The sequence below is a fragment of the Pungitius pungitius genome, chromosome 20, assembly GCF_949316345.1.
Source record: "Pungitius pungitius chromosome 20, fPunPun2.1, whole genome shotgun sequence".
Lineage (NCBI taxonomy): Eukaryota > Metazoa > Chordata > Actinopteri > Perciformes > Gasterosteidae > Pungitius > Pungitius pungitius.
Window position 1 is genome coordinate 5,364,793 of NC_084919.1, and position 20,297 is coordinate 5,385,089.

At 43.2% G+C, this 20,297-nt stretch overlaps 1 protein-coding gene across 2 annotated transcripts; it reads right to left on the bottom strand.

Annotated features, from left to right (window-relative positions):
- Positions 1-278: 278 nt before the first annotated feature.
- cad (carbamoyl-phosphate synthetase 2, aspartate transcarbamylase, and dihydroorotase) lies at positions 279-19,977 on the bottom strand. 2 transcript variants are annotated; one of them, XM_037448728.2, is made up of 44 exons: positions 19,553-19,977; positions 18,683-18,822; positions 18,407-18,536; positions 18,106-18,248; positions 17,778-17,919; positions 16,955-17,126; positions 15,837-16,022; positions 15,627-15,736; positions 15,268-15,410; positions 15,032-15,163; positions 14,529-14,762; positions 14,217-14,438; positions 13,486-13,674; positions 13,260-13,384; positions 12,846-12,979; positions 12,614-12,726; positions 12,170-12,334; positions 11,998-12,083; positions 11,555-11,801; positions 11,352-11,450; positions 10,833-11,057; positions 10,515-10,697; positions 10,205-10,423; positions 9,922-10,089; positions 9,604-9,786; positions 9,261-9,365; positions 8,583-8,828; positions 8,406-8,487; positions 7,919-8,085; positions 7,633-7,797; positions 6,984-7,115; positions 6,472-6,673; positions 6,185-6,375; positions 5,909-6,049; positions 5,326-5,415; positions 5,051-5,129; positions 4,657-4,850; positions 4,467-4,541; positions 3,797-4,009; positions 3,084-3,209; positions 2,810-2,965; positions 2,556-2,657; positions 2,009-2,103; positions 279-997 (listed from the first exon to the last, which is right to left on the bottom strand). In XM_037448728.2, the coding sequence occupies exons 1-44, from the start codon at positions 19,641-19,643 to the stop codon at positions 898-900; spliced, it is 6,642 nt and encodes a 2,213-aa protein (XP_037304625.2). In that variant the 5' UTR covers positions 19,644-19,977; the 3' UTR covers positions 279-897. The 2 variants fall into 2 exon arrangements, with proteins under 2 accessions (XP_037304625.2, XP_037304624.2); XM_037448727.2 differs by having other exon boundaries at positions 4,988-5,129.
- Positions 19,978-20,297: the final 320 nt, after the last annotated feature.

Sequence of the window (20,297 nt, forward strand, 5' to 3'; positions counted from 1 at the left end):
AACGCACTTGGTTTGATTGAGTTTCTCTGCCATCATCCATGCATTCAAAATACTACAAATATCTACTCTAAACTAATTTATATATTAACAAAATTAAATTATACATATCGGGTAATAAACCACTTAATTGGCCCAACGATGCAATTTCTCTGACTGGTGCACATCAAAATCAATTCTTGGTTAAATTAAATTAAATTACTTTAAACTCAAGGGTCATGAAGTAAATAATGAAATTACTACAATAGAAAAGTATTGGATATTAATAAGTGCATCACATGCAAAGAGAAAATAGTTTTTATTATTAATTTCTCCACATAGTACAGTCATTCATCAACACTTAATGGCAATAGTTGACAGAGCATAAAAGTACTTCTAAACTGCAGCAGTATAAGGAATCACTCCTAACCCATTAACGGCAGAGTTTGAAGAGTGTGTGTGTGTATTAATTCTCAGTTAACGCAACACTTTGAAGTAGATAGTACAGCAAACTGGAAGTATTATTGGTCAGAACAGAGCTAGCTCTCACCGTTTCCTCCATTTTAATATTGTAACGGGTCCCTTTAAATTCATTCATTCAGTGACCAATACCTTTAATTAATAACACACATCATAAGGCCATAGAGGTTATGACTTCAGAGTCTAGTCTTTCTAGTTCAGTGGCCGATTAGAGGAAAACGGGAAAAAAAAACAATTGTTGAAAAACAAGTAACGGTCCGTAGCAGCATGAAACGAGTTTGGAAACCTAACGATTAAGTTAGTTTCATTGTTGTATTTAATTCTACAAACACGCTTCCGGGACTAGAAACGAGAAATCCACTGAAGGGCTGGAATGGTGTCTAGGACGTATCCCTCTTAAAAATGTCCACAATTTGTGCCGCAAATAGACACCACGTGGCTCTATCTGCCCAGTACGGTGGCCAGGAGGGCCATTCGGATGTACATGCCATTCTCTGCTTGACGGAAATACGCCGCCCTTGGGTCGGTGTCCACCTCCACACTGAGAGAAAAACAAGAAACAAAAGAGGATACGTTTAATGAGACTCAAGAACTGCTCTAACACACTACTGTAGAAGAGCGGTCAATGATTATTAAAGTGCATTTCAAGTGGCTTCCACCGAGATCAATTGCTTTTAACAAAAAACTCTTATCACATTAAATATCACTATATTAAATGGAAATGATATCTCCCTGGAAGCGTTCTTGACTTAAGCTTCTTGGATTAATCAATTGACAGAAATGTATGCCATTTAAGAACTGAAAATGTACTTTTGCTAATTAAATATCTGTTAATTCTGTGTCTGTTGCAGAGTAAAGGAACTAAATTAAGCTTTAAGTGGAATCTACTGGTGAAAGTCCTTGCATTTGCAGTCTTATGAACTGGCTCTGTGGTAAAATCCCAATGAGCGCATACTTAGGAAGTGATATCCAAAAAGACACCTGCTTATTGGCATGTTAGAAATGGTACAATTTGATCATGTTACATTGCTCCAAGAACTTCTTAAAATGTAAAAATGTAAGTTGCTCTGAAAAATTCAAGTTAAATGTAAATTGACAAACTAAATGAACCTTGTGTTGAGATAGTTTCCTTTCCAGGGAAAGGCCGTTAAAGTTCCAAGAAATCTGGATGTCTGAAGATCTATTATTCTATAATAACTGGACAAGTGCAATCTGCTGAGGAAGATTGTGTGACTATTGAAATCTTCGGCTAAAAAAATGACACCGAGGTGACTTCATTCTTATTGACTGTTTGGAAGCTCAAGAATGAACTTTCAGGACATCTAGAACATCCGATTTTTAAGGCCCACGACGTCCACATCCAGCCGAGTGCCTGTGCTGATGAAGTACGCCATTTCTCATTGTCTCTTTGTTATCTCCATACTGTCAAATACGTTGAAAACATCCCAAAAAGTATTTCCAAACAACTCACGTAGACCTCCTTTCCTTTCACACCCCCGGAGGTCGACCGGTTATTGCATAGGAAAGCCTCATGGTTTGAATTGGGACTGACCTGATTTCATTGACTCTCGGCAGCGGATGCATCACCACCATCTTCTTTTTGGCCACAGTCATGATGTGAGGGGTGAGGATGAACTGGCCAAAACACTGAGACACAAAACACATGGAAATGTAAGCTGACTTGCTTTAAACAACTTTTCATCCCATAAATGATCATTTACCAAGTAAAAAAAAAAGGCATGTTCTATTGCAGGGGTTCGGTGCCAGAGACTCTCGGTTAGACACCAACTACTGCAACTCAAAGGCGATCATTCTCAGCTGCCTGTGCGTCTCTGGCGTGAGCGGCAGTTTCATAAAGATTTCACACGGTGGCAGCAGGACGGCGGTGATGACGAGCGGACCATCTCAACGCTGTTTGCCTTTTGCAAGACGGCGTTGGGCGAATTTTTGCCCAAAAATTGAAAGCCCTCTAGGTGGCGCTGGCGGTCCAATCGGGGGCCACAGCCCTATGGTTAAGAATCACTGTTCTACTGTACACACTTTAATCTGAAGAAACTAAAGCACAAGTTGTTAATAGAAGGAAACACAAGTTCACTTACAGCCTTGTACTCTTCCTCCGATGCAAACCTCTCCTTCTGAATCCTTGTCATGTAGAGGACGTCTGTCTCTGGCAGAGCTTCCTCAATACTTTCAAACTCCTCCTGCAAACAGGTAAAAAATACGCTTTTTTTGGGCCCAAACTGAGATAAATTAAAAAACTGGAAAAAGAAATGTTTATGTGAAAACAGCAATGTATCCGATTATATTTGGACAAATGCGGCTTGTGATACCATGTCAACAGTCGCTTCCCCACCTGTCTGATGCCCTTTGAGGCCACGTAGCTGATGATCTCTGCTGGCATGTGGAGGTCCTTTGGAGCCACGTAGCGCAGGGTGATGCGATACTGGGTCAGCAGCTTGGCGAGGGAATGAACCGTGCGGCCGTGTTTCAGATCCCCAACCATAGTTATCTGAAAGGTAAGGCATTATGGATACGAGAAACATCAATAAAGCCCATGTTTAAAAAAAAAACAAAAAAACGCAGCTGTCGAAAAGGTGCGATAGCTATGTTTTTTATAAATCCCTCACTGTCATGCCGTTGACCGTCCCCAGCTCCTCTCGGATGGTGAAGACGTCAAGCAGTGCCTGAGTTGGATGCTCCCCGACGCCGTCTCCAGCGTTGATCACAGGCTTACGGCAATGACGAGAGGCACTCTGAAGACGAGTGACACAAATGAAAGGTAGCTCATTTTAAGTATTTTAAAACGTATTTTAAAAATAATGAAGTTACCAATGAGGTAACTTCATTATTTTTCAATTAGTGTCTTTATTGCTTTGTTTGTTAAACAGTTAAGCTTTGCCCTCTGGCTAAGAAACCATTTTAAGGGGTCCAAATATAAAATTGTTAATATTTAAAACCAAAGAAACAGTACAAAAATACATAAAATATACATCCTTAAAAGCTTTATGTTAAAATAACTATATATGTCATATCTTGGAGGGCCATCCATGATATACCCAAATGAGAGTTCACAAACACATTTATAAACAGGATCTTAAAATTGTAGGAGCAGGAGAATTTGTGTGACCTTTTTAATTGAGATTAAAAAAAATAATCATGCAAACCTTATTTACTCAATCAATAAATACATTTATAATTATATAATCATAAATTTAGTTATATTATAAGTTGTATCATTTCAACCGCATCAGAGGACCACAAAAACAGCAGAAAGTGCAAATCCACATCAAACTTATGAAAACATAAAATATGCTTAAAACATGCTTGACTTCACACGCACCTCCACGGCTCCAGGCATCGGGTGTCGGAGCACCAGGACGTCGGCGTAGCAGCTCATGGTCTGGACCGAGTCGGCCACAGATTCTCCCTTCTGTGTCGACGACGTGGATTCACTGAAGTGGACAACGGAGCCGCCGAGACGCTGCATGGCCGCCGCGAAGGAGCTACTGGTGCGGGTGCTGACCTCGTAGAACATGGATGCCATCACTTTGCCCTGGACAGTACAGACAGGAGATGCATCTAGTGCTCGGCTTGAGACGGACAAATACTAAACTACTCTCCGGCACGAGTTATAAACACTGTGGTAGCAGATATTTCAAAATTCATCAGTCTGCTTAATCATAACTTCGTTCCTAGGACTACTCATCATCCAACCTGGACTCATTCCCTCAACACCAAAGCCCAACTGTATATTAAATCTTTTTTTAAGAGGAATACTCTTCCCTCATCCTAAATCAGTAATACATCTTTATTTTAACCCCACCACAAAGTTAATTTACTTTTAAAAGCACTACCCCAAACAGGGCTTTTTTGGTTGTGAAAATGTCCCCTCCCAAATCTAAATTTCAGAATCAAGTCCTGCGGTAAAAAACAATGAAATCCTGAAAAAAAACAAGTGTAGTGCATTCGCATCCTCACACATACTGAACAACGTTATGAAGAGCACCAACCTTCAGGAGGTCCAGGCTTCGTTCTTTCTGAACCATCATACGCAAAGTGTGGGCCACATTAAACAGGTGGGACATCTGAAACCAACAAAACATATAAATTGAGAAACATTATAGGACATAATGGGCATTAACAAGAAGGGTTGCACAAGTCTCGAATGTTACCCAATGTCTTTTTTTGTGTGTGGTGTACCTGCTCTTTGCTGAACTGTCTGACAGACAGGACGTGCTGGCCCACCAGTGGGTGCAGCAGAGGAGAGGTCTGAAGGTGGGACAACGGTCCAGCAAGTAGCTGTCCTGTTCCAGACTGAGGGGACAGCATCCTGGACAGAGGAGGAGGGTGGCTGTAGCCGTCGCCAGCGCTTGCTGCTGGAAGCATAACCATCTCTGCAGAGAACGAGGCGACACAACCCACCAGTTAAATAGACAAGCAAAGTATGATGCTGTATACAGAAGGCAAATATTTCAAGCTACTTTCTCCTACTGTACTGTTTGTACACCCAGCATTATGGGACTTGTGGTACCTGGTGGTAGTCCAGGATCGGAGGAGCGGTGGATACGAGGAGGCAGCAGGTAGCGGCTCTCACCTGCTAACCGGCGGGGGCTGGGTGCTCTGGTTCGTATTGGACCTTCCCGGGGAGGGGTTGGACGTGAATGCTCTGGAGTCTAAAAACCACAAGAAATACCCAATCTCTTAACCTATGCAACGAATATCCACACAGGGAACCATGATGACAATGAAGAGGAAATATAAAACTCGATGTCCTCCAGATTAGCATGTATCCATTTTTAACTTTCCATTCCTCAGTTTGCGCAAGTGTTTTCATTTTTAATCCATTATTATTTCATCCACTTTGAATACCATTGGACTTTCTTTGGCAGGTTCAAAACGATGAACCAAAGAAGTGGGCCACGCTATCACGTCTTCGCCATAACCCGGAGGCACCAACACCTGAGGTGGAGAGAGGAAAAAAGCATTAAGAACGACCAACCTATCCAACTACCGAAAATTACAAGAATGTTACACGTATCATGTTTAAGTTCTTGTTTTTGGATCTAAAGCATTAGCTCATTACACATACCTTTCTTGCATTCATTACTTTGTTCAATTCTAATTTAATGTGTATGCTGGAAATAAAAAAAGCCCCAAAATATGTATGTATGGAGATGTAAATTCCATATACTTCCCCAATGATTACAAAATCATTTTCAAAACCATTCAATTAATAAACTCCTTTGAATCTTATATTAGCCCTTTATTTTATTTGGTTAATGCATTGATGGGAATGCAGGTGTTTCCGTTATGTATTTTAAGGTTTTATAATTCCTGTGTTCAAACCACAATAAATGTAAAACAGTAAAAACATTGACTCAGATTATTCATAATCCTAACCCTTTTTGGCTGGTGAAGACAATAAAGCTACGACTATGTGTGTGTGTGTTACCTTGCCGTCGATGTAGGCCACTTCTCCTCGAAGAACCACACGGCGGACTTTTCCCTTCACCTTCATACCCTGGAACGGTGTCCACTTTGACTTAGTGAACTGCATGGCCTGAGGAATAACCCACTCCTGCTCCAAGTCCACCTGATGGCCCAGACAAGTGAAGAAGTCATTAACAAAATACCAGTGTGAGGATTATTCACCAGATCACATATGAAGCAGTGGTTCCTTTGTATGCTTTTAGCCTCCAATCTTGAGCATCTCAATGTGTGTGTGTACCTCTACATAGGTGTTTTCCTGCACAGGAAGGCTGAAGATCTTGCGTGGATTGTCGTAAAGACGCTTGATGATGTCATCCAGAATGAGACGTCCGTCACTGACTGCGGTCAGCAGCAGCGGCAGCATGGTCTCCAGGCCGGGGTACCCCGGAGGGGGCCGGTCCCCGCTCTTCTCCTCAACAGAGTGGGGAGCTAACGACACAAAAACATGTTCACGAGTAAAACATTCGCTCTCGTCCTCAGGTGTCATTATTTCACTGTCGGACTGGTTTCTGTGTGGTCGCTGACCGTGATCCGTAGCAAAGCAGTCGATGATGTCCAGGTTCTCCCAGAGAGCCTCCATGTCCTCGCGGGTTCCCAGCATGGGTCGTACCTGCGCCCGTCCGTCTCCGATCATCGCCACGTTGTCTTCGCAAAGAAAGAGGTGATGAGGGGCCACCTCACATGTGACCTGGATGCCCTTCTGCTTTGCTGCTCTGATGATCAAGATCTTAAAAAGGGAAAAGGGGAGGGGTTAATATGCTGTGTTTATAATAATAAAATGTGGCATGAAGACATCAGGCCTGTGGAGCAAATTGTCATTAAATACTTCCAGCAGGAACATCACCAGAACATACATACATACATAATCCATATAGAAAGAACCATATATTTACAAATTACATACAATGAGCATACATTGATTGTCTTATTAATGTGTATGCTAATGTGTGTGCAATCTCACAATCCAGCCTTTTACTCGTGAACAAGTTTGACCATATTGTTGAAATTTTGACTTCTCGAAATGCAAAATATTTTACCTCTTCCTTTGAGGACACGTGGCAGATGTGGACTGGCCGCTGGTATAGCTGGGCCACCATAAGGATAGCGGCCACAGTCTGCTTCTCAGCATGAGCAACAATGGGCATCTGCTTCGGCCACTTCTCAAAGTGCTTAATATAGAACAAGAAACAGGGTTAAGTGTACAGGGTGGGTAACAAAAGACACATTTTAACAGGGTCTTAAGACTCCAAAAATCAGTCTACCAAATTAAAAATGTCAATGTCAAATTCCTTCAGTTGACAAGAGCAGAGTACTGAAAATCACAAAAATAAATTCCTGAATATATTGAGGCACTTATTGTCTGACACTTATTTCCTTTCCATAGTTTCAGAAGGGTTCTACTACAAAACAATAATAGAAAACAAGTTTGAGACACATGTAGCTCTGGTTGTAATTTGACAGAAAGGGTTTAACATTTCAAAGGAGTTTCAAAGAATAATGTCAAAAATACACCAACTACATTTAAATGCCAAAAATATATTCAGCATTCTACTCTTATCACATAGCAGAAGAAAAGGGAATAGTTCACAAATAATCACGTTCCATTGCGGCTATTAAAATAATTATTTTCTAGCCTACATTTGAAGAAACAGTATATTACCAGAAACTTGGTTGGCTTAGACATACCTCCATCCAGAGAGATACGTTGTCCATCTTGAGGGTGGAGAACGTGTCGTTCAGGTACATCTTCAGGGCGACAGCCTGGCTGGCGATGGACGGCAGTACGTCGGTGTTGTCCGAAGCGGCGCCCAAATACAGGGCGTAGTCACACCTACAGCCCGCTTTGGCCAGCTGATGATACAATGTGACACAGGACTTATTTCTGGATAATATGACGGACAATATCTTATGTTCATGAAAGCCCAAAAAAATTCTGACAGTGGATTAAAAAAAAAGAGGAACCTCTGCGTACCTTCTGTGCCAAGGCCAGGGTGCCGGCGTCAGTGATGGCGGGGGAAGTATTTGGCATCGCGCACACCATGGTCACGCCTCCTGCCAGAGCAGCTGCTGTCCCAGAGGAGAAGTCCTCCTTGTGTGTGGCACCGGGTTCCCGCAAGTGAACATGCACGTCGATCAGACCTGAGGATCAAAATGTTACATTTCTGAACACTACGTTCAATGGTATGTACACTGATATTCTATTTACAATTCTTATCCTGGTTTTGGTCTTATGTGAGTCATAACCTTTAACCTGGTTATTCATACCTTTGGAGACATCATTCCAACAGTATCAAGGTTTTGGGAACCAGGAAATGATTTAAATGCACTTAAGAGAATCTTGATACCTCAAAAAATATAATACCATTCAGCATAGAGCAAACAATTGTAATGCAAAAGTTTGTTTTAAATCCCTTGTGTAGTTAGTGATACAAATTATGAACATTTGACACATGACTTACCCGGCAGACGGACCAGCGTCTGGGACGTCATGCTGTCGATGTGCGTTTTCACCAGTGGAGCCCCTCCGATCTGATGAAGAGCCTAAAGACAAAATCAACACGCACGTTGACATCCAACAAAAAGCTCAATAACATTCTTAAAGAGCAACAACAAATGAAGACACCAATGAATTTGACCTGCACAAAGAGCTTGGTGCACTTGATGTCGATGATGAGTGGGACGGAGTAGTCGATGGCCATGCGTCTTGTCCTGTAGCCCTTGGTGACAAAGGAGGAGAGCCGGCGACCTCCACTGTTCCTCACGGAGAGGTTGATGACAAGATCAAAGTGGTTTTCCTCCAAGTAGTTCATGATGCTGCGCTGCTTCTCTTTGGTGGGACACTGGCTCACCTCCTCCTCAAATGGCCAGTCCACTGCTTTCACCTGAAACCGCAAGTCGGGAGGATTGTTTTGGGGCTTTGAAGATAATTCTAATGTGATCGTTATGTTTTTATTACTGGACGGGAAATAACTTGCAATATAATATTCATACATTGGGTGTCACTAAGTGTTTCCCCTGCCATTATAACAGCCCCCCCGAAATTACCGCCCTCCCAGCTGAAAAAGTGTGCAATTTAAAAAAACATTAAAAAAAAATGTTATTTTTCCCCACACACGGCAGTTCCACGCCAACATGAACATGTCCCCCCGGTTGGCTTTGGCTGACTATTCACGATTTGACGAAATTGCACTTTTTAGTTTGTTGCTCTTCTGAGTTTGTATCCCTTTGGATAAAAGCGTCAGCTACATGACATGTAATATATATTTGTGTAATAAGTGAGACTAATAAATCCATATATGAAACGGCTCAGTTACCTTGACACCATGTTCTGTATAGAAGTCTGCAGTACCCAGACTGGCATACAGGTCGTAACCCATGGACTCCAGAGACTGCACGGTGGGTAGCAGCTCACTCTTGTTCTGTAAAACACACAAAACATGATAAACACTGTTTAAAAAGGCCAACTGCCTATTAGACTTTAATGACTACACAAGCTTTTTTTATTGGTCAAATTACCACAATAAATTCAGAGACAAATAAACTTTCTAAACATATCTATTTTTTCTAATTTCCAGGATGAACAGCAGCAAATGTGCCGGCTAGCCAGGAACCAAACTCATAACTGCTTAAAAGAGAGTTTATTGTCAATGCCTGTACCTTATAACTGCCGATGGACAGCAGGATGTTCTTTTTGGGGATCTTGAAACCCGTGGAGAGCATAGCTTTAAGGTAAGCCTCGTATCGGTTCTCCCCAAAACATGCCACCTCGCCAGTGCTGGCCATCTCCACTCCGAGCACCACGTCGGCTCCGGCCAGGCGAGAGAACGAAAATTGGGGGACCTGAAGGATAAGTGACGAATGGTGAGGAGATATGACGCACAGTAATAAGGGGAAATGATAAATGGCGGGTGATCCTCAGATTTAAGGAAACCAGTCTCAATAGAAACTTCAGCGCTAACGAGTAACTTGGGTTACCTTCACTCCGACAATCCCTTTCCCCCTCATGAGGCCCAAGGGCTCCACGTCTTCCCCCACAATAGTCTGTGTTGCAAACGCAACCAGGTCCACACCCAGTGTCTTCGATATGAAGGGGAAGGAGCGGGAGACTCGGACGTTGCACTCAATCACTTTCAGTTGGTCATCCTGGGGAAGAAAAAGCACCGCTTAGTAAGATAGTTGTTCGTTTTTCAACCAGTTATCCATCTAAATAAATAATTTGCCAGACCTATTATTTAATTTGTTCATTCAAGGTCCTCACCTTGGCGATCAGCTGCAAGTTGAAAGGTCCAGTGACCTGCAGCTCCTGAGCGATGGCATGGACGATCATCTGGATCCTTTCCATCGTCTTCTGATTGAGGTCCTGCGGGGGCGTCACCAGTGTGGCGTCTCCGGAGTGGACGCCGGCATTCTCCACGTGTTCACACACCGCGATGGCCATCACCACCCCATCAGAGGCGACAGCGTCTACGTCTATTTCCTGGACACAACGCATGACATACAGCCCATAAAGACATTTTATGAAGTTCAGCTTTTTTTTTTTACTAGTTTTCACTCTTTTCTTGGCTCACTTTGGCCTCTTGGATGAATTTGGAGATCACAACAGGGTATTCCTTGGACACGGCTACAGCATCGGTGAGGTATTTCTCGAGGTCGCTGTCGCTGTAGGCGACGTTCATGGCCGCTCCGCTGAGAACGTAGGAAGGACGCACCAGACAGGGATAACCCACGGTCTCACAAAACGTCACAGCAGACTGAATAAAAAAAAAAAAAGAAATGGGAAAATTATACGTGATTATATATTTATATCCCATATAGATCCTTACCAATACATCCACTTCTCCCTCCAAAAGTGTATATTTCAAACAAATGTTGCTGGCCCGCTGTACCTTCCTGTCGGAGAGCTCCTTCCACTGCGGCTGGCTGATTCCGATGGTGTCCAGCATTCGGGAGAACTTGAACCTGTTCTCGGCACAGTCAATGAACTCGGGGGAAGTTCCCAAGATGCGGCACTGCTGACGGTGCAGCGACATGGCGATGTTGTTTGGAAGCTGGCCGCCCATGGAGAGGATCACTCCCTCTGGGTTTTCTCTCTCATAGATATCCATCACCACCTGAGATATGGCCGGGGGGGACTTATCAAACTCAAGTTCTGTGGCTTCGTAAACCACGTATACATCAAACAGCAACTCCTTTTCCCAAATTACTTACGTATATTACTCAGAATGTATTTCAGGTTATGGCCAAATTTATTCAGTATCACACATGCATTAAAAAGGTGTTCTAAACATTTCTTTCAAGTTGAACAAAAAAAGAGAAACATAAAATCTGGCAATTTTGGAAATAAGGACAAAAGTTGCAAAAGTTGAAGATATAAGTTACTCTTGGTTATTAGGACATTTTTTTACCTCAAAGGAAATCTCATCAAAGTAGAGGCGGTCGCACATGTCATAGTCTGTACTGACTGTCTCTGGGTTGTAGTTCACCATGATGGTCTTATAGCCCATCTGCAATAAATGAGAAAGAGATAAAAAGGACTGCTACCGGTGAAATGTTTCCTATCATAGCGTACTCATTTCAGTCATTTACATGCCAGTTAGTTCAGACATGCCTTCCTGAGCTCTGTGATGCACCCGACCGCACACCAGTCGAACTCCACGCTGCTGCCGATGCGGTACACGCCAGAGCCGATCACCATGATGTGCTGGTCGTTGAAGGCCAGGTCGTCCTCTGTGCCGTGGTAGGTCAGGTACAGGTAGTTTGTGTGGGCGGGCCATTCGGCCGCCACTGTGTCAATCTGCTTCACTACAGGTAGGATGGACCAATCGTGACGCAGCTTTCTCACGACAAGCTCTGTGCTGTAAGAGAATACAGATTTCAGACCATTCATTTTGGTATGAATAAGGACAATAACAGAATGGATTTGACTCACGCACCACAAGATTAGCTACATCCCGTCTGGTATACAAATTAAATTGTGGTGCCGACTTACTGCGGCAACTTGAAAAAAAAAAAGAAATCTATGACGCAACGTGTCTTGTCTTTCTCAATCACCTCTGTACAGCTTGTGCGATCTGCTTGTCCGAGAAGCCCAGCTGTTTGGCCTTTCGCAACACTTCTGGAGGCATGGCGCTCTCATCCTGGTAGGAAGAACAACAAATATCGGGTTCAATCGTGTTGTATTTCTTCCTCCCCCCCACCATCAGTTCCCTCTCATCATATTTACCTGGTTGTACGTTTCCAACAACTGCTCGTGGCTGGCGATGTTCTTCATCTTGTGCAGGAACCAGCGGTCGATCTTGGTGAGCTCATTCAGCTGGTCCACCGTGTATCCGGCTCGGAAGGCCGACGCCAAAACAAAGATGCGCTTGTCCGTAGGAATCTGCAACTCCTGATGAGCAAAGTGGGCAGAGACAAGGTGTGATCTTACATCTCAACTATTATGTGCAAGTTATTTGTTAGCTTTGAGCATTTGAACAGTACGATGACAATTATCTAACTGACAGATGGATCAGTAAATTTGCATTTGTGCAAAAGCGTTTTTTTAGCAGTCATTTGATCAATATTTTGGTAACAGAGCTCAACAAGCTGCCGATTATAGGTAACAGCGGTAACCCAACAGAACATTTTTAAAATTTAGACAAGGTACAAACGGTCGTTTTTATTCTACCTTCTCAGAGACAGGCTTGATGGTATGGTCAAAGCCAACACAGTTCTCGTCCACCATCCTCAGAGCTTTCTGGAATGCCTCTTCAAAGTTACGGCCAATGGCCATCACCTCACCTGTCGAGAAGAAGTACTGGTGAAGACCTACTCACTGTTGCTCCGTGCTAATACGGTTTCATCAACAGCAGGCTAAGATGAACAAGTTGTAAGTGGTAATCGCATTCATTTTCTCTTACCAACACTCTTCATGGAGCTGCCAATCTCAGTGGAAACCCTGAGGAACTTGCTGAGATCCCAGCGAGGCACCTTCACCACGCAGTAGTCCAAGCTGGGCTCAAAGTTAGCTGTTGTCGAGTTGGTAACAGAGTTCCTACAGGAAATAGATTTGTTGAGAATTTTCAATCCTGAATTGCACAATTCCAAGACGTTTTGGAAGGATTTATAAACAATAGTGAAAAGTAAATAAATAGCACGAGTCAATAATTAGTTAATGTCCAGTAAAAGTGACTAATTTCTTACATTGCCTATGAAATACCAGAGTTTGAAATAAACACATTTTAGCAAAATACGAACACATATCTACACAGTAAACGCTTAGTCTGAGAGGTTTACTGTTTTCTTTCTAACATATTTGGATATTACACGCTTACTTGAGCAGTGGCAGTGGAATCCCCAGGCCCAGTTTGGCCGCGACATAAGCAAGAGGATAACCTGTCGCCTTACTGGCCAGGGCCGAGCTCCGTGACAGACGGGCATTCACCTCGATGATGTAGTACTGCAAAACATCATTAGGGCAGAGGTATTAAAGTCATCTGTGTTTGTACTTCAGTCCAAGTTACACGTGGGTACAGGTATGAACACTTAAATATCGTGTACCTGTTCAGACTCTGGGTTGAGGGCGTACTGGATGTTGCACTCTCCTACGATGCCGAGGTGCCTGATGACTTTGATGGCCGTATTCCTCAGCATGTTGTACTCGTGGTCGTTGAGCGTCTGACTGGGCGCCACGACGATGGATTCTCCAGTATGGATGCCCAGGGGGTCAATATTCTCCATATTACACACCTGAACAACAACAAAGGGACTCTCAAGTATACAAGTATCGTCAAATGCTAAAGTGAGATTTATATACAAAATGCTATTTAGAATATTCCACTTCACCTTTGTAATAGGTTGGAGTTTTGCTGCTTGTGAAATGCCTCTTCATCATTTGACACTTCGTGTTTTACATATATTTAGTCAAACCCAAAAATTATATATATATATATATATATATATATATATATATATATATATATATATATATATATATATATATATATATATATATATATATATATATATATATATATATATATATATATAAATTCAGATATCAATGTGAAAAAAATAACTATGTTGGTTATCTATACTGATATGGAAAATTAAATGTCTTAGGAATGAAAGGATTCCACATCTTTTGGTTTCAGGGGGCTTGATTTTATTGATTCGTCAAAGTTAAAAAATGCTGTGGCAGGAGAGTCCATTTTGCCAAAATTCCATTTGTGCAACTTAAAATGCTTCTCATTAATGCTTGACAACAATGCGCAATGCGCTTCTGTACTCACAGTCACACAGTTGTCGTAGGCATCACGAACCACCTCGTACTCTATCTCCTTCCAGCCCTTCAGGGATTTGTCCACGAGCACTTGGGAAGTGTGGGCGAAGGCTGCCGTCACCAGAGCGATGAGCTCCTCCCTGTTGTTGGCAAAGCCGGAGCCCAGACCTCCGAGCGCAAACGCGGCGCGCACCAGAACCGGGTATCCCAGGCGTTCGGCAGCTGCCACCGCCTGATAAAAACACACAGATTGAGAGGGGACGCATTCACACATAAGAAACAGGAGGCATGTTCTGAAGGAACGGATGAACAGCCTCCTCACCTGATCGACAGAAAGCGCCGCTTCGCTGGGTGCGACGTGTTCGTTGATCTCTTCCATCTTCTCCACAAAGACTTTCCGGTCTTCGGTCATCTCAATGGACGCGACGGGTGTCCCCAAAACCTTAACTTCGTACTTCTCCAGGACACCCAGCTTGGTGAGCTCCACGCCGCAGTTCAAAGCTGTCTGACCACCGAACGTCAGCAGCACGCCGTCTGGACGTTCATTTTTGATCACCTGAGGACAAAAAAACGGCACGGAGCATTGATATCATACGGAATGAGCCGCTGTAAGAAAATCAAGAAATCAGTACAAGATAAAGTAATTTATTGTCCTTTTCTTGTTGCACTGACTACAATTATAAAAAGACTTGAGGAACTAGCACGCAAGCCAGCTCACCTCAACTGGGAGAATCCACAACTTCTCAGTAACACAAAAATATTATTTGTATTGAACCTTAAATAAAATACAAAAAAAATATGTTAAATATGTTCGTTCACCCGTACCTGAGTGACATACTCCGCTGTGATAGGCAAGAAGTAGACTTTGTCAGCCAGGCCCTTGGAGGTCTGGACAGTGGCAATGTTTGGGTTGATCAGCACAGTTTGGATGTTCTCTTCCTTGAGGGCTTTAATGGCCTACAGAACAAGACAAAACAACGTCAGATGACCAAACAAGCCTGCCCTCTCATAAACTCCTAATTTTCGGAATATTTGAATTGCTGTTGGCATTTCTCACAGACCTGGGAGCCGGAGTAGTCAAACTCCCCGGCCTGGCCGATGGACAGCCCTCCAGAGCCCAGGATGAGCACCTTCCTCGGTCGTTCAACCTCTTCAGGCTTCGGGGAACCCGGGTAGGTGAGGTGGTCCATGAGACGTTGCTTGACTGGAAAAATAACAAGCAAGGTTTTGGACTGTGTTGCTCATATTCATAGAGTTACTGTAATGCACTAATTTCCACAAGTTAATGAGAAAGCAAAACTGTACATGCTGTCTTGTCTTTTACGTTTTTAATGCAACAGACATCAGGAAGCAATTAAAGTAATTAGAGAATCAAAAAAAGGTATAAAAGGTATGTTAAAAAAAAAATCTGGGTTCTTACCAGATGTGGTGGCGTTGCCAGCCTTGTGGTCCTTCACAGTGTCAAGGAAGACATCGAACAGGCCGACCAGGTCTGTGGGCCCTGCCATGTGCTCTGGGTGGAACTGAACACTAAAGAAACAATGGGGAAAAAAAGCACGACCGTAGATTTAATCATTTATTCACATCTGTAGTTGTCATCACATCACCACAATGTCACTCAGCGCGTTACCTGAACAGGGGTTTTGTGTTGTGCACGATGCCCTCATTGGTGTGATCATTGGCGTTGGTGAACAGGACGTCCCAGTCTTCGGGCAGCGTGTCTGGGTCAACGGCGAAGCCGTGGTTTTGACTTGTGATGAAGCATCGAGCCGTTCCCTTATGGATGCAAGGCTGGTTGTGGCCACGGTTACCGTACCTAAATGACAAGAGTAACAAAAATGTAATCCAAGCATTGTGGGAGAAATGTTCTCAACAGTTTCTTTTTTGAAGAAAAAAAAACGTTTTTTTAGAAACTTTGTACGACCAGGAAGCCACTGAAACAATCTCTGTCCTGGAAATAAAAATCACTTCAATTTTTAGGATGAAATATTATAACAGGGCAAAAAGATGCATAACAAAGTGTGCTGCAGATTTTAAAAAAGACAACTTTTTAGCTTAAGCAAATTTAAATCTTGTTACATTTAACTCTGGGACCTTCAGGTTGAGATAAGGAGGGAAAGTATTATGGTCTAACGCTGACATACAATACACGATTCATTTAAAGATTCCCTGTGAACTCAATATAGCTGCAATCCCACAAATGAGATGCCAACATTCCAGAGGTGTGATGGGAAAATGTCTCCGTCCTCTGTGACCTTCACTCTGAGCCTGATAAAGTGGCCGACGGTGGAGTCTCGCAGATGTTGCTGTGGGGTTCTACAGTGGGGAGCGGACCGGCTTGTCTGTTCAGCCTTTTCTCATAACAAGACCAGTCAGGAGAGAGCAGACTGCTGAGAACAGCACAAATCTGGATTTAACATCACAACTCTCCGTGAAGGGCATGAATGTCTGTGTTTCTAGATAGTGTACACAGGTTTTGAAGAGGTTCCCTGGTTTCGGTCTCCGAGGGCGCATTTTGGTCTCTGTCCTGCTCCAAAAATATTCTATTAGCTTGGCAAGAAACAGACTGAACTCCATGTGCGAGTTTAAACCAGAAGAATGCTCAAAACCAAATTTGACTGATTAACTGATTTAGCCCTATTTGCAGCAAACATTAGATGGGAGATGGAAATGAAAATGAAAATTCCAAATAGAATGCCATAAATAAAGACCAGAGGAAAACCAGTGTGTGGAGTATGAGGTACAAACTTCATCTTGAAGGTCTTTGATCCAATGACTAATGAGAGCAGCTGGTGTCCGAGGCAAATGCCAAAAACCGGCTTGGGACGTTCCACGCAGACCACTTTCCTCACATTGTTGATGGTGGCCTGACAGAGCTGGGGGTCCCCGGGGCCGTTACTGATGAACAAACCATCAAAATCTAGGAAAATACACCAAAAAGAAACCTTTTAATTGACAGGTATGTTACACATACATGTACATATGGCTATATTGTTGCATTACATCGTAATAGCACAAGACCTGCAACTGCTTTGCAGGGGTTCTGACTTTTGAACAAGTGAACACTTTTGTTGACAGTAGAGCGCAATCATTGTGGTGGGTGAGAGGAGGGGCGGGGCCAGGCATGGAGCACTGCAGAGCTGGGGGAGGGGGACCTGGAGGTCGTGAGCTGGTGGATAAGGTTGTGGGGGATGGGGTCTAGACTGTCTAATGTTCAAAGACAATAAAACTTGTTCTTCATGCATAGGACTTAACCACCAAAGATCGCACTCAAAACCCTAAATAAATCACCTTCTGGGCTCTGTGCTAATAGTGACTGTGTAGAATACATTAGAAATTGTCCAAATATCGAGTTTCCAAATATACACATGAATTGGATGGAAAAGGTAGCAAGTGATAATGAAAACAGGAATTTTGAATAGACACTCATTATGGCGAAAAACAAGCCATATGTATGCCGACATCTTGAACCTAAATGTGTTTTCCAACCCATGATAACCGCTTTCCCTTATGTTGTCTGGTACGGAAGCCAAAAGGAAGTGGGTTGGTATCATAGAGGTATGTGACTGACCTTTGCTGTCCAGCGGGTGGTCCCAGGGTACGACGGTAACACAGGCGCCCCTCTGAGCCAGGCAGCGGATCTGGTTGTATTTGATGCCGCAGTCAACTACTGTGATTTTCAAATCACCGCTGGGGTTAAATACCTTGGGCTCCTGGACACAAACGTAGGAGATGTAATCGGATACAATGATATATAAAGTCAAGAACAATCCTTTTAATTTCTATACCTGTGATCTTTTTCCTACACACATTTTAGTTAACTTGATGGTAATATGAAGACAGAAAAAACGCACAAAATTTAGGATGAAGTGATAAGTTCTTTATTTTCGGTGGGTTACCTTCATGGAGACTTCCTGAACCAGGTTCCTTTTGTCTGGGTTATCAAATGGAATACTGTCCTCTGGAGTCCCGTCCACAACCAGCTTCCCCAACATGGTGCCCTTCTCCCGGATCTTTTTGGTCAGACGGCGGGTGTCGATGCCTGGAGACCATAGAAACGACAAGCATGTGGTCTTTTTATATCAGAACGCTTGCAAACATCTGTTTTTTTTTCAACACTGGTTCTAATTCTGTCAAATCAAGCAATTAGTTCTGAATGAATTCATTAGTATTAGTCCATTTAGATTTTGCTTCCCCCACCTTGTAATCCCGGAACACCTTGCTCTTTGAGCCACTGGTCCAGGGACTTGACTGAACTCCAGTGACTGGGATTCTCCGACAGCTCACCGATGATGAGGGCTGCAGCGTGAATCTTTGATGACTCAAACCACTGAGGAGGACAACACGAGCACAAGAAAAGTCATCACTGTCTGGTGTTGGTGTGCATAATAAACACCATGATTACCGACAGAGTTTGCTGCCAAATCCCTCCCATTAGCTTATCATCCGACGCTTGAGTGACTTATTGCTGCACACCTGGCTGAGTCCAAATTCTCCCTCTCGGTCCTGCGGTACGCCATAGTTGCCCACCAGAGGGTAAGTGAGGGTCAGCAGCTGGCAGCGGTAGGATGGGTCAGTAAGAGCCTCAGGGTAGCCCACCATACCCGTCTGAAACACTGGAAGCGCAAAGGATGCCGTTATATGCGGGTGGAGCTTCAATGTGTAACACAGTCTGTTGTGAGTCGCTGACACCAGATTTCAGACAGCGTGTTGGGAAAAAGCAATTTGTTAGAAAGGTGAACATAAAAGGTCAAGTCCGATGCAAGTTTCAGGCTTGACTTAAATCTGGTCCTCGGATCACTAAACGAGACTCGTGATAGTTTTAAATATTGCCTTATTCTTAATTAGTCACACCTGTACCACATTGAGGGGCGGTTATTACAGCAAAATTCCACTTAATTTAAAAGGAAAAAGCTCCAGTTTTAATTAACACCCTAATGCCGCTGCCACTCCAAACCAGAGGTGGTAGAAGGACACGTAGAGTTTAAAGACACTGACATCGAATGGTGAATTATATGGAAAAGAAGAGCACGCATGTCAGCCGGCGTGCGCATGCCTAATGAACCCCAACCAACCGAACGTATAATTAACAGATGGGGAAGGAAGTTAGGTTGCACGTCGCTGTGGGAGTAATGTAGAGTTACTAGTTTGGAAAAAAGGGGGTTTGGCGCTTTGCAACTCCGACCCATGGCCGTCGACTCGTTCCACGTCGTGTGCCAAAAGTCTGATGTGAAGTCAGCTTTTTGAGCGAGCGGGACGTACGCAGGTAAATACGGTACGAGCTAGCTGAAGTAGCAGTAACGTTGGGAAATTTAAGTTAAGAAATTAGCGTAAAAATGGACGTACCAACTTCTCCCGAAATTGACACATCTGCACCGAAAAGGAGCCCTTTGAACGTCGTCCCGTCCTCTAGGATCAAGGTTGCCATCTTTGACATGTTTCCCTCAGATAGCTGATGCTAACCACCGTAACTGATAAATTGATGAATGCTTCGTGGTGATGAGCCCTCCGGTCTCCACGTGAAACTCACACCGCGCGAGGTAGCAGGAGAGGAAAGATGGGACTAAGAAAAAACTACGGAGTAAGACCAAATTTCACCGCGGAGCCGATGTCTGTCGCCTCGGCCACGGATTTTGAGTAAATAAAGGAGCAGTTGGAACAAAAAGCGAGTTTAGTTCGATAATATGATGGTTAGTTGGACGGCGCGGTCAAAGAAAAGTGTTCCACACGCGCCGTCGGCAGTGTGGAAATCAACCCTCGTGTTGCAGGGAGATCTGACGTAGTGCGCACTGCATTTCCGGTGAGAAGTTTCAAAATAAAAATAGTACAGACATGCAAATACATTTACTTTACATTGTTTACATTAATAAAATCCAAAACAAATATACATATAATCTTCAGCTTAAACAATTACAACATCATACATCACATGGGGGGCACGTGAAAAAACGGCAAAGATCAATTTTTATCAATCACTTTAAAACCCTTACCTCGAAAGTGCCACAATTTGCGTACATGTCATGCTCTCTCTATGAATAATCATAATTTCAAAACCATTAGGAATTTTTTTCTCATTCATTTGATTTAAGGT

Bases quoted from the DNA above. Each gene is read 5' to 3' on its own strand.
- cad (XM_037448727.2), bottom strand. From the start codon at position 19,643: ATGTCAAAGATGGCAACCTTGATCCTAGAGGACGGGACGACGTTCAAA. The intron at 5,416-5,908 runs GTAACACACACA...TCTCCACCTCAG, and splicing joins TGGCCTACATCGACGGCAAG to GTGTTGGTGCCTCCGGGTTA. The intron at 4,010-4,466 runs GTTGGTGCTCTT...TGTACTGTCCAG, and splicing joins GAAGCCTGGACCTCCTGAAG to GGCAAAGTGATGGCATCCAT.